Source organism: Triticum dicoccoides, chromosome 1B (assembly GCF_002162155.2).
Source record: "Triticum dicoccoides isolate Atlit2015 ecotype Zavitan chromosome 1B, WEW_v2.0, whole genome shotgun sequence".
NCBI lineage: Eukaryota > Viridiplantae > Streptophyta > Magnoliopsida > Poales > Poaceae > Triticum > Triticum dicoccoides.
In genome coordinates, this window is record NC_041381.1 from 561528451 (window position 1) to 561542027 (window position 13577).

A 13577-nucleotide genomic window follows, 5' to 3' on the forward strand; every position below is an offset into this window, starting at 1 on the left:
TAATAACCGCAAAGCAATGGACTACTTTAGGCACAAAGCCAAATCATAAAAGGAATATAATAGGCTGTAGATCAATGACAATCAGCCGAAGGCGCAACCATCTCTAGAGGAGAAGATGGGGCGTGGTACGACCATGGTCGCTCATACTAGCATTCGTACTAGCCTTCACCGACCTCATGATGTTATGCTTGACATCTTTCATAAAGGGACCCAGGGTTGACTCGCATGAGAGACGTTTCGAAACCCTATTCCGCCTGCCTCCACATCTAAAGGAGAGGAAACCCCTTTGGCAAGAGAAGTCACTGCATTCATCAAGTTCACCCTTTTGCAACCGTTGCCACCATTCCCATCTACAACAGCCACCATCATCTCCATAGTCATCTCCCCCACCATAACCTCCATCTCATTTAGCCATTATACTTGTAACTGAGAGCACATCGTGATCAACGACATTGTAAGATTTATAATCACTCATATTCAAGTATCAATTATGAGAATATCTTTTGCTTGTGATTTATTCGTAATGTGTGAGTAGTCCCCTCGGACTAAAGGGCCGAGGCATAGCCTCGCAACATGTCTGTGTGTAAAGGGGGGTTGTTGGTTTACTTTAATAATAACTTTAATTCTATGTGTTGCACAACAATCTTGTCTCTTGTCTCTACCTCGATCCAAGGCCTTGCAGGTACCCAAGATACCGAATATCAAACAAGGAAAGGCAGAGAGGAGTGGAAGGCTATGCCGAACGTCGGTGACAGTAAGATTAGTACGACATCTGGAACCGTGTCTCTACGGATAGATACAGTGCAGACATTAAACGCCCAATGTGTTGGTTTGGTAAATTCTTAATAATTGAGGTAATCCCGCGAGCCAGATAGGGCTTTGGTTGGACAATAGAACATCTATGTGGCAACAGTCAGTCGTGGGTTTATTTGGGTGCATATCATACAACGTTACATTGACAACATAGATGTAACGGTGTTTAGTAGTGCCATGTTTATTATCTAGATAGGATCCCGATCACAAGTACATGGCTGCAGGTAAAACCTTTAGCCCTGGTCCATTTCCTTATTGTTGTCCTTTTATATATTAAAACTATGTGAATTTGATCCGGAAAACTAAAATTCTATGCGATAACAAGTTCTTGCAAAAATCTCCTTACTAAGCATCACTTCCCGTGGGTTTGATAAAGTAGGGTATCTAGGGCAAAGGGAATTATCTACATCCAAAACCGGTTTGAAGGTAATCAGCTATCCGCACACGCGGGTGCCCGGGTTGTGGATCTCCGCCGCGTAGTGGCCAGACGTCTGGGGCCTCACCCCGTGGTATGACAAGGAGCTCGGGGTCGATCGGCTTAGAGGCGACCACGGCTGGGACATCTCCCATGGTGTCGAAGGAGCTCGGTGCAGCGAGGAGGAGCTTGGTGATGGCGATCTCGAGGGTTGTCGGAATCAAGTCGGAGGCGGCACGAATTGACGTGTCGACAAATCTGGCGCGAGAGGCTAGGGTTGGCCAGAACCCTGTCAGCGGTAGCAGCGGCTGACACGGGGGTACGGGCTTGCGGCTTGGCTTGAGGCAACCGAGGGAGTGTCGGCGGCGGCATGGGATGACTCAAAACTCCACACGCCTTCCTCTTGGGTGTTTGTAGGTGCTTTTTCTGAGTTTTGTTAGAGTTTGTGACATACTCAAGAAGACGGCGGCGACGTCTTCTTAAAGATGGAAAAGGTCCTCCCCGTCTAGCCCCCATCTTGGTGATGTTTCAAGCTTCGTCTGAAGGCGTGTGGAGGTTTGTCTCCGACGGATCTCGTGGGAACCGGTCGGCGTTTGTCTTTGGTGAATCCGACTGGATCCGGTCTTCGATCGTCTACGTTTGTGTGTCTACAAGTTGGATCTGTCCGATCTACGCTTCTCTTCATCAGCGGCGGTTGTTGTTCTGATGCGCTGATCCTGTGGGGCCTTAGCACTACGCAGGGACGGAGCTCTGTAGGGGCCGACCCGGGCCATGGCCCGCCCAGGAATTTGGCCAATTTTTTTTTACCTACATGTGGTCTTAGCCCAGCCCACGCACGGCACATCATCCCCATCCTTTCCTCTCGTCTCACGCACGCGTAGGCAGTCACGCTCCTTCCCCAATTCCCAATTTCCTCTCGTCTCAGCATGTAGTCACGCCGCCGACACGGACCGCCGTGGACAGGGAGGGAGCACCGTCCACCAGAGCGCTGCCCGCCGTCTCGCCCCTGCCATGTTCCCTCCCGCCGCTCATCGTCCACCGACCAATGCTGTGCGTGCTGCCGGCCATCTAATCTTGCGGCTGGCTGTTCTCCTCCAACTCAATGGCTGGCGCATGACCTGAGCGAGATCCCCTTCCATGTTCTGTGTTGGCGCACACATGAATTAGCCCCCTGCCGCATCATACTTCACACACGGGCACACAGCCCCGGGTAGCTAGCAGGTAGAAATCTTCCCCCAAATTCTATATTTGATAAGCAATAGGCCTCCATACATCTAGTGATCTGTCTTGCTAGTTATAAATAAAGACTGATGATCTGATCTTATGCAAATTGCAACATAGGTAATCTTGGGCAAGGAAAATCAGACTTAGAGAAGAATCGATTTGGCCTTTAGAGGAAAAGAGATGATATAAGTGAAGTTGAGGAAGACCATGCATTGCCCTTAAGGTGAACCAGGGCATCGCGCCGCTTCCAGTATAGTTGGTTTGGTGATTTTTCATCATGGCTAGAGTATTTAGAGGACAAAAATTGTGTGTATTGTCTATATTGTTTTGTCTCCAGTAACAAAAGAATACGCGAGGTGGTTCACATGTCTTCACGGTATATGGATTTGATAGTTGGAAGAGGGTTCATCGAAAACATTGTGCATTCTTGACCCACATAGAATCTGAACCATGCTCACCCCACAACAATGCAGTCACTACTGGTCATGCCTTACTGAAATAACCATGCCACACAGAGAATATTATAGTTGTGAACGGCAAGGAGAAAGTGCCAAGAAACCGTTTGTGACTGAAAATGTAAATTGCGGTTGTTAAGTGGCTTAAATTCCAAGCTTTCTCGACATGGTGAAGCTTCTTGCAGATAACTTAATAGTGCTTGATGGTTGAACTGTACTTTATTACACGTATTGTACATATTATATGCTCCCTCTGTACCAATATACTTGTAGTTGGCGGAGCTAATACAAGTTCTCGCGACTCCAAGTATTTCGGCACATAGGGAGAGTATATATATACACATCTGCTAGCCCGATCTTTTAACATGCCCTGATGATGGCGAATTTGAAAAAAAAATTATGCTCTTCTTTAGTCTGGCCCGCCCAATTTTTTCTTTCAAGCTCTGCCACTGCCACTACGACCTCCCGACTATCTACTACAACAATGTTTGCCCGACACCGGCGAGGGAGGGGCGATGACGGCAGCGCGCCTACGGCTCGCTTCAGTGTTTGTAGTCGTCGCTAGGTGGTCTATGAACCTGGATGTCAATCCTACTTCTTAGGGGCGGACGCACGTTAGAGGTTGTGGGGGCAGCTGCCCCCACTCGATTTTCTCATCCACGTATATACTTGATCCGTGTGTGTACTTGTCTGCCCCCACTTGGGCCAGTACCCTGCCCCCACTCAGCCCATTTTCTCATGTATTTTTAGGAGCCCACGGATTCTAACTAAACTCTGAGGAATCAGCCCACCAAAGAATAAGAATTGCTACAGCCCACAGCTTGTGCATGTTTCACACATTGCCTTCTCGATCGCAGATTTTCATTAGCCTATTTGACTCATTGCATCCCTAACTTGTATACACACGCACGCCGCCGCCACGCAGGAGGCGGAAGCCCTGGCTGCCGCCCACCTCGCCGCTCATGGGTTGTCAGCTTGCCGCCGATAATTGCGGACTTGTCGTCCTTCATCCTTCCTGGTCTTGCATGAAGACGCCGCAGCACATCTTCCATCTCTAAATCCTGAATATGCAATTTTTCCTAATTTTAATTGACATCAAGGTAAGCCGTATACGTCATGTAGGTTCTTCTCTTTTCATTTTGTTTGTTTGTGCGATTTCTATCTTAGAAATCATGTTAGTCTCACCAATTCATATGTATAATTTACTAATTAGGGTGAATAGCCAGTTGGAACATTTTTCTTGAAACATACAAATTTTGTATAAACAACATTTTAGTTAAGAGTAAAATAGGCTAGTCCAGCCAGAGCAACTGCAATTCAATTGGGATGATCTATTAATATTTCCTAGTCCCTAAGACGATTCAACTAAATGTATGATGTGTGGTAATTTTAGGAATTCATTTAACATTTCACTTTTCGGCACAGCCATAGTGGGTTTTTTGTTTCTTTCAAAATCTAACAACTACCAAGATACATGAATTAGTTCATTTGAACAATCTTTCTAGAGTGGCTTTATTTATAAAGTCGGGTATAGCTTTTCTCTAAAAAAAATCTTTCTAGAGTTCCGTTTAAAAGGAAAAGGACTGCATATTACAATCCCAATCAGCATGATGATATAAGAAGAAAATACTTGATGTAGGGGATCGCCACTCGCGAGCCTCATCCTATAGCGTGATAGGTTGGAAGATCAATCCATATTTTAATGGCGATTAGCATGATCAATACGTGGTAATTGGTTGGGGTACGTACAACGAGGCAGAGAACATTGCATTGTGTTGCATTGTATGATAGCGGTATATGTGGTAGTTCATATGGGTGCTTATTTTGTTGCTATATCGCCATACATTCTTGCCCCCTCTCAAGTTTTTCTCTGGGTCCGCCCCTGCTACTTCTAGTTTTTTTGTACTACCTTGACAGTTGATGAATAGATCGAAATTTTTCTAAAAAAAATATGGTGATGCAAATATGCATCACATGCAGCGATTTTTTGGTAGTAGAACCTATTTTTTTTTCTTTACATGTAGCTATAAGACTACCGTTGGAGAAACGTTTTTTCGCTCCAAAAAAGGCAGTTGTTTTTAACACGGCGTTTTTAGGGTTCCGTTGGAAATGCTCACACGTCCAACACCACAGATGAATACACACACCGAACCGATCGCGCCACGCGTCCTGGAGTCAATCCCGTGGCACCGGTTGTCCCTTGTAGTACTGTAGTAGGAGTAACAATTACTGTCCGTGATAGAGTAGTGTCAGTAGCACAAGCAAGCAGTAGTACTGTACTCACCCAGCTCACTCACTCACACTCGCGTCCCCTTCCTGCTTTCTCCCCCGGCGATGGCTCGCACGAAGCACGCGGTGGCGGCGACGACGGCGCAGAAGCGGCTCCGCTTCGAGCTCTCCTCTCCATTGAGGCCGCCGCAGGCGCAGCCAGAGAGGAGGGAGAAGAGACCGTACCGGTTCCGGCCAGGGACGGTGGTGCTGCGCGAGATCAGGAGGTACCAGAAATCCACCGCGCTGCTCATCCCCCTCGCGCGCTTCGTCCGCCTGGTGAGTAGTGTGGCTTGGGTATCAGTGATTCAAGATGCGGAGGCTTCCTCGTCTTGTGCTGATGATTAATCTGCAGGTTAGGGAGATCACCCAGGACCTCAGTAAGCCGGGAGAGTTTTTACGCTGGACTCCTCAGGCGCTCGTCGCGCTGCAAGAGGTCGGTCAATGGCCAATGCTGAATCCTGTCGTGTACTAGTATACCTGATGGTTCAAAACAGCAACCTACACTACACTAGTTCTGAGAATCGTGAGACGCCATAATTCATAGTTTCTGAATCTGAATGCTCTAGTATTAATGCAGTTGATACATCTATTTAGCAGCATGATTCTTTTTTGGTGGCTGGTAACTCAAAACCGTAATCAACTGTCTCTGGCGTGTCTCATTGTTTGATCCACGATATAACACTGGATCTTACAAAATAATCACGCCACGCACGCAAAACTGAACTGTTGTTCAGATTACATTTTGCTTAAGGGTGTATTTAACTGAGAGGTGAGGAAGATGTGCTGACCAGCGCTGCCTAAAATTTTGATTCGGGAACAAGATCGTGGGATCCAAAAAAAAAAAGTGAATTTTATCATGTGATGGTTATGTGTCGGAACGCCCAAGGATTAATCTGTATCCACTATCCAGTACAACAACAGAAGTACTTTAGAACCATTCAAGTTTATTTTGCATCTATACAAGATTATTATTTGCATGATAGACTTAGTTTAATCGCCTCTTGCCAGAAATGCCTTCTTCTGCATAACATAGAGTTGACTATATATATTCAGTCTGGCCTATGAAATAAGCTGAATGTCCTAATTGTACTTTCAGTCACTGTCATGTGCATTTGCTTTGAATTGACACATGCTTTTCTTTTTCTTCCCCTCTGCAGGCTGCAGAATATGAAATGGTCGACCAATTAGAAAGGGCAAATCTCTGTGCCATCCACGCGAAACGTGTTACCATCAGTAAGTTGTCACTGAACGAACATTCCCCTTCTTTTACAATATTATGCAAAAGGAAACATGGCAGTTACAAAAGCATTTCAATTACATGACCATTTTTGCTTTTGTTTGATGTGATATCTAGTTTTGATGCCGTTTCAAGTTGCAAGAATTCTTATGAATGATGATAAGAATCCGCAATTATCAGATCTCAGCAGCTCCTCACTTTTGTTGTCAACGAACATGTCAAACAAAGAGTAGATTTGCTAACAATTATGGCTTCTGAATGGGCCATAATTCTAGTGCTGCATTTTAGATATCTAGCAGGAAATTCAAGGTTGATTATCTGCTTGTTTATTGTCTTGGCGATATAAACATAGTATCAGATCAGAGTTTTTATGTGTAGGTTTGGTTTCTGTTTCCTCATAAATGTTGGGAACTGTTTTACCATGACAAAAAGATGTCATTAGAATCATCATCATCATTCATCAAGGTTGTTTTTTCTATTGTAAGTTGTAACAAATATAAATGTTTTCAACCAGCGTGTTGCTGCTAACCTGACCTTTTTTGCTGCTACAGTGCAGAAGGACATGCAGCTCCTGAGGCGTCTCGGGGGGAGAAGGCCTTGGTGATACATAGGGAGCAAGACTCTGGTGGTACTAATTAGGACATTGACGGTAGTGTTTTGATATATGTCTGTGAGTTTATCGTTAGGAAGTAATGTAGGTATATTTTCTGTTAACATGTGTACATATGTAGTGCCCGTAGTGGCTCTCACATGATTTTGTCATCGGTTGTGCTCTTATAAATCTATATATATAGCTGCACACGTCCAGTGATAAAGTGAGTTGAGTCCAATCCCTCTATTACATTTTCATCTAGTTTGCTCGTCTTTGAAGTAGATCTGTTTCTTTGCATGTTTTGGTCTCGTCTGACCTCTCAGCCTTTGCTGCATTTGAATTAGTCTAATTCAGACAGAGCTTCTCTCTAAAACTGTCAAATGACTTGAAACTGTTGTGAATTTACATACAAACGCTTGAAACTTTTTGTTGTAACCTAATCATTTCTCTCTTAAAAGCGCCTTCAATTTCCCCAAGACCCATCACTACCAAGAGAAGATGAGATTGAAAATTTTCTCACTGAACTGGCTGAGATCAGCATGAACTTCTGTCACCAGGAAGTTCAGGTTGGTGCTACAGCACAGCCTCGAAGTTCACTCTTCAGATATGGCAAACTATCATACTGACGGTCACCTGAGGTGGCTGGGGTGGGCATGCCTATGGTATCACTGAAGATTGGATGCGCTTTCGAAGCATGGCTCGTGAAGAGATGCTTTTTAGTCCCTCAGAAATTTCCATCACTATTCATGAAAATAGCCTTGGCCTGCTTGAAATGACGCGGGTTGGCAAATGTGTAATGAAATTAATGAACTGGTGGCATATGTGTAATCAACGAAAAGTGAGGGAAGAATCTGAATTGACTTTGAAACTATTGGCTTTCGTGTAAATTTTCCGAGATCTTATATATACATAGCTTGAAAAGAAGAAGAAAACAAAGAGAAACGCCTAAACATACCAAATGATACAATGCCTGAATAGTAGGGATCTTTTCTTAAACAATGGACAGTAGAAAATTATTCCAGATAGAAGAAGATGCACCTTGCAAAGTTGCAACAAGCAAAGTTGTAACTACATGTAAATATTCTTTCTTCGCTCTTAATGGAAAATCGCGTGCAATCTGCAGCCATTAGTCTCCTTTTCTCGTGTATTTGAGTCTGAACTTTCTTTTACTTTTGTTATATCTTTTGGTTTACTTTGATTAAATTAGCTGTTTTCTTTCTTTTATTTTCATTTTGCTGGAATGGCTTCACCTAGTGTGAGATAAATTGGTGTTTTAACTTATGTTCGGCTCATATCAATCCGTCCTTTTTTCTGTCATCTTCTACACCGTTATCTTGCAAGTTTTTGCTTCTCTTTGTAAGTTTATCATCATTCTTGTTTGATAAACCAACCAAATAATGTTACATGACTACGAATAATCGTAGAGGCGCAAAAGAAACCAAGCCCTAGTAGCGCTTGTTTCACTGAACCCATGCTCACTCCACACTCCCGTTACCTTGGGGCAATCTCAATTCACATAGCGAACAGGCATCGCCTCATATTCACTTCCCGGGGACGAAGTTGGTGGCGAATGCCCAGGCGTTGTTGTTGACGGGATCGGCGAGGTGGTCGGCAAGGTTCTCAAGGGGCCCCTTGCCGGTGACGATGGCCTGGACGAAGAAGCCAAACATGGAGAACATGGCGAGCCGGCCGTTCTTGATCTCCTTCACCTTGAGCTCTGCAAACGCCTCGGGGTCATCGGCCAACCCCAGGGGGTCGAAGCTACCGCCGGGGTAGAGCGGGTCGACGATCTCACCGAGTGGGCCACCGGCAACGCGGTACCCCTCGACGGCGCCCATGAGCACGACCTGGCAGGCCCAAATAGCGAGAATGCTCTGCGCGTGGACGAGGCTGGGGTTGCCGAGGTAGTCCAACCCACCCTCGCTGAAGATCTGAGAACCAGCTTTGAACCACACAGCCTCACCGAACTTGACGCCGTTGCGAGCGAGGAGCTCCGGGAAGACGCAGCCAAGAGCACCGAGCATGGCCCACCGACAGTGGATCACCTCGAGCTCCCTGTTCTTCGCGAACGTCTCCGGGTCAGCCGAGAGCCCGGCCGTGTCCCAGCCGTAGTCTCCGGGGAATTCACCGGTGAGGTAGGACGGCGCATCACCGGAGAGCGGGCCGAGGTAGAGGACGCGGTCAGGGCCATACCACGGGCTGCTGGAAGCGGCGGGCTTGGCCTTGGCCGCCGTCTTGCGCATAGTGATGCGGCCCTCGCCGAACACGTTGAAGGAGGCGATCTTGGCCTGCTTGGCGGCAAGGGCCGGAGAGGAGAGTGCCATGGTGGACAACGCCATTGCAGTTGCAGAAAACCCTCAAGAAGATTTGGTTGCTTGTCTTGTGCTTCTAAGCTGTGGTGTGTGGAAAACAGGGAGCTGCATTTGAGTTTAAATAGTGCAGGAGGCTGACTGTGAGGGGCGTTTGCTGGCAGTGACGCTTTGGTTGGATGGATGGGCCTATCCCTTGTTATCCTCTGATTGGACAATTCGTTTCTGTGATTGTGTCTTAGCATGCCACCTGTGCTTGCTGTGCTTACGTGTGAAGTGCAGCCATCAGAGAGGGGCGCAACCAATTGGAAGATGCCATGTGGACATAATATCGATTCTCCATCTTGAAACGTTCGTGCAATCCTTAGATGCTGTGGTGTCAAATGACTGGATTCCATTAGAAATTAAGCCAATTGATCCATGGTAACAAATTAAAGGCGCGCAAAAGGAATTACTCTCAGGCACTTTGTTGAACATAATGGCAAAATGGCATACTTACTACGTATTTGATGGTACAATATACAGTAGGCTGCTAATTTTCTGTTCTACTCCCTCTGTAAACAAATATAAGACGGACGTATATAACATGGGCGAAATTGGATATCTGAAACTTTGCAAGTTCATAAAAACTATATGCTACATCCATAAAATTGTGTCAGAATTTTCAGAACTCAAATCCACTGAACACAAAAATCTTGCCACATTCAGCTTCTGCAGTTCTATTTATATCAACTCCAGTTCTTTATATCAACATGCTGCTGATGCATACACAACATCAAAGGATAGTAGAGAAATAATGATTTGATAAACCGAGTAGCACTTCTCCCCAACTTTCACAGTTCATGTGGGAACAAGGTCAGCAAAACATTCATCAAAAGTTCAGAGGAATTTACCCTTTTTATGCCACCTTACAGATATAAGTGTACCAAAGAATCAGCATTCAATCTTCAAACACTATTATTCGGAAGAATGAAATAACTTAAAATAAATGTAAGACAACAAATAACAATTGCGTGTAAAGAACAACTTCTATGAACCAAAGATGCATTATTCGCTGAAACTAGCAGAAACAAGGTTGCAAACATTCCGTTTGTATGCATTCATGAATTGCAAAGTTAGATACTTAAGACAAAAGGCATGGAGGCCATCCGTTTTAACTAAAGCAAGGTGTATCATACATAAATATAAATATAATAACTGCTGGTCCAACCAGCTTACAAAAGGCCACAGCAATAGAACATAAAATACATTACACAAGTTTGGATTTGAAGCCTGAGCGTAGACACCACCCCCTTTGTCCTGGTACAATCCTGAGTAGGCCACAAAGCATTCCGTCGCTGCGTCAAGTAGATCCGCATCCTTTCTTACAGCATCAAAAGGCTGGGACAACATATAGGCTAGAAATATAAGCTTGGGTTTCAAAAGGCAAGTCAATTTTCAAGATGGGCATCAACTACACCCGAGAAAGGATTGGAGGCTTACTGACTAGCACCACCCATTGATGATCTTGGCAGCCCAAGTTCTAATTAAATTTGGTATACACCATCTCCTAGACCCTTCTCTTTACACGTATAGCATCCTCCGTAGGGCAAGTCAAAGGGGTCGTCCATTGACAGATCATGGGTATGCTTGTTGTGTGTGAAATCATCTTTAGTGCCACATCTCATCTCAATTCGAGCATCTCGAGAAGCTCTATTTCTGACTCGTAGCAGGCTGGATTGATTAGCAACCCATCCATGCTGGCGGTGGTAAGGCAATATGATTTTCATTTCCTTTAGCACTTTTGCATTCAGAACAAAGAACTTGGCGAAGTTGATAGATGAATCTCTGATGCCATCATAATTCTTCAACACCACTTTTTTTAGATGAATCTCAAGACATTCAAGTGGGTCCAGTGGGTCATACTTCCAGACATTCTTCATACCCTCCCCTGACTGGAACTGGAGATAATGAGGAAAAAAATTACCAACAGGTTAGCAATACAATAGTTGGCTAGATTGCACGTTGATCAAATGCTTATGGTGACATTTAAAGCAAGCAACTATGTTTTATACTCACAATGACATACAGCCTCTCCAAGCAAGGGAAGCACTTGAGAAAGTTAACCACTGCGTCCAGTTTAGGGCTAGAAGGTCTGAGAACCAAAACCCTCATGGTGTGCATTTTGGTTGTTAAACTGACAGCAATCATTTTCTGCAGAACAAAGTGCAAATATAAGTATAGTAGCATGCACATAAGAATGTCGAATGAAATTGATGAAGGTTGCTGCTACCTGAAAAACTGAGCTCCCAAGGTGGAATTCATATGTGTCTTCAGACAGCATACCCAGTATCTCCAGTTTAGGTGCCGAGATTATCCGTATGCTCGCTGTGCCACCCTTTGGATTAAGTGGTAGCAATCTCTCAAGGCATGGGGCATCCTTGATGACTAACTCTTGCAAAAAGAGACCACCAGCGCAAAAGCCTAAACTCTTAAGAGTTTGGGAGGTGATGCAGAGGCGACCAGTGCCCATGTTTTCCTTCAGCTCAAGGCTTTCCAAGGCAGTGCAGCCAGAGAGCAAGCTCTGGAGAGGGTCCTCCAAGATGGTGACCTTTTGCAGTGTCAGTTGCTTGAGGCACGGAAACTTCAGGGACAGCCGCGCAATTAAGTCGGGGAAATGGCAGCAGTGGAATTTGGCCATGCGGAGCGTGGATGAGAAGCGGTATGTCGACAAGTGCAGCAGGTACAACTCCCCCCGGTAGCCGTATGAGCACGTGGGGGTGAGCTCCAACTCCTCTAGGTTGTCCAGGGCACGGGAACTAAGCCAGCCTTCGATCTTATCATAACAGTCTTCTGTATAGATACTCCGGGTATAGGAACCAAGCCTGCCTTCGACGCAACAGTCCTCGATTGAGAAACGGCGTGCGGGGCCACGATGCTCAGAGAGGATCTTTGGAACCAAGTTAATGATCTTGTAGTCCACTACAAGGTTCAGAGGAGCGGAACGCCAGAGCGGACGCCACCGGCGGGAGATGATCTGCGTGCGGGCGCCTTCTTTGGTGGGGAGAAGAGACACGATGATGCCGAGGACGGCATCCGGGAGGCGGCTGATGTGATCGGCACTCCCCAAATCAAAATAGCTGATGAGATCGACACTCCCCTCGTCAACGCCATCGCTGAGATCGACGCTCCCCCCATCAACATCATCAGTGAGATCGACGACCCCCACATCAACATCATCGCTAAGATCGACGCTCCTCCCAACAACATCATCGCTGAGATCGACGCTCCCCCCCATCAACATCATTGCTGAGATCGACGCTCCCCCCATCAACATCATCGCAGCTCCCACTTCCCGTTGGATCTTGGTCGCAGATAAGGTGAAACTTACGCTTCTTGGAAGCCTGCACTGCCGCCGTCGCAGCGGCGGCGGCCGCCGCCGCCACCTCCCCTGTAGTCGCCGCCACCGCCGCTGCCTCCTTCGCATTTGACGCAGCAGCCGAAGCCGCCACGGCCGCCTCCTTCGCAGTCGCCGCTGCCTCCGACGCAGTCACAGCCGCCACCTCCGCCTCGTTCGCGGCAGCCGATGCCGCAGCAGACGCGGCGAACGCCGCCTCCTTAGCAGCCACCGCAGCAGCTGAGGCCGCCGCCGCCTCCTTCGCGGTCGCGGCCGCCACTGCCGCCTCCTTCTCTGCCGCTGATGCCGCGGCCGACGCGGCCAGCACCGCCTCCTTGGCCGCCGCCACAGCAGCTGAGGCCGCCGCCTCCATCTCGATTTGGTAGGGGAATTGGGGAACAAATGGATGTTTGGGCGCCGTGCTGTTTGGTTACGACTGATCTGCCACCGTCCAAATTAATCAACGGTTCGGATCTGTCTATCTCGTGCGCGAAAAGAGGAATGAAAGTTGTGGTTTGGCGGCAACTCATGGAGTTTTGGCGCCAACTTACTTTTGGCCTAGGTGGCAGATATGGGCAGCGAAAAAATGAAAAAAGGTAGACGATATTTTAATTTTTCTTTGCTATTTTTTGCGCCTTGCAAAAAGAAAATATAACATTGTTTTCTTAACCTAGGACAATCGAGAAAAAAAAGATTTAGTTGATTTATTTGTAGAGAGGAGACATCGTCCAAGCCCTGCACCATGACCTCGTCGAAGGTAGGGACAACGTGGTTCAATACCGCATCTCAGATCGAGGATGGGCGGGGGGTCGGGGTGTAGGGTCGTCCACGCCGGAGTTGGTGGGTAGTTGAGGGTGAAATCAGGGAGGGGGAGTAGCTCGTCTA

The 13577-nt window shown here is 46.5% G+C and overlaps 3 protein-coding genes across 4 annotated transcripts; 1 reads left to right on the forward strand and 2 right to left on the reverse strand.

Annotated features, from left to right (window-relative positions):
• The first annotated feature begins 5179 nt into the window (after positions 1-5179).
• LOC119348748 (histone H3-like) lies at positions 5180-7474 on the forward strand. 2 transcript variants are annotated; one of them, XM_037616738.1, is made up of 4 exons: positions 5180-5454; positions 5531-5611; positions 6336-6411; positions 6972-7474. In XM_037616738.1, the coding sequence occupies exons 1-4, from the start codon at positions 5242-5244 to the stop codon at positions 7052-7054; spliced, it is 453 nt and encodes a 150-aa protein (XP_037472635.1). In that variant the 5' UTR covers positions 5180-5241; the 3' UTR covers positions 7055-7474. The 2 variants fall into 2 exon arrangements, with proteins under 2 accessions (XP_037472635.1, XP_037472636.1); XM_037616739.1 differs by having other exon boundaries at positions 5182-5454; positions 6967-7474.
• An 867-nt stretch (positions 7475-8341) lies between these two features.
• On the reverse strand, positions 8342-9418 carry LOC119348747 (chlorophyll a-b binding protein of LHCII type 1-like). The gene has a single exon (XM_037616737.1). The coding sequence runs from the start codon at positions 9344-9346 to the stop codon at positions 8549-8551; it is 798 nt and encodes a 265-aa protein (XP_037472634.1). The 5' UTR covers positions 9347-9418; the 3' UTR covers positions 8342-8548.
• Positions 9419-10399: 981 nt separating this feature from the next.
• LOC119348749 (F-box/FBD/LRR-repeat protein At3g26920-like) lies at positions 10400-13078 on the reverse strand. The gene is made up of 4 exons (XM_037616740.1): positions 11589-13078; positions 11375-11509; positions 10799-11256; positions 10400-10696 (listed from the first exon to the last, which is right to left on the reverse strand). Exons 1-3 carry the CDS (start codon positions 12780-12782, stop codon positions 10843-10845), a joined length of 1743 nt encoding a protein of 580 aa, XP_037472637.1. The 5' UTR covers positions 12783-13078; the 3' UTR covers positions 10400-10696; positions 10799-10842.
• Positions 13079-13577: the final 499 nt, after the last annotated feature.

Bases quoted from the DNA above. Each gene is read 5' to 3' on its own strand.
- LOC119348748 (XM_037616738.1), top strand. From the start codon at position 5,242: ATGGCTCGCACGAAGCACGCGGTGGCGGCGACGACGGCGCAGAAGCGG. The intron at 5,455-5,530 runs GTGAGTAGTGTG...ATTAATCTGCAG, and splicing joins TCGCGCGCTTCGTCCGCCTG to GTTAGGGAGATCACCCAGGA. The intron at 6,412-6,971 runs GTAAGTTGTCAC...GCTACAGTGCAG, and splicing joins CGCGAAACGTGTTACCATCA to AAGGACATGCAGCTCCTGAG.
- LOC119348747 (XM_037616737.1), bottom strand. From the start codon at position 9,346: ATGGCGTTGTCCACCATGGCACTCTCCTCTCCGGCCCTTGCCGCCAAG.
- LOC119348749 (XM_037616740.1), bottom strand. From the start codon at position 12,782: ATGCGAAGGAGGCAGCGGCGGTGGCGGCGACTACAGGGGAGGTGGCGG. The intron at 11,510-11,588 runs GTAGCAGCAACC...TTTGTTCTGCAG, and splicing joins TTGGGAGCTCAGTTTTTCAG to AAAATGATTGCTGTCAGTTT. The intron at 11,257-11,374 runs GTGAGTATAAAA...CATTATCTCCAG, and splicing joins TGGAGAGGCTGTATGTCATT to TTCCAGTCAGGGGAGGGTAT.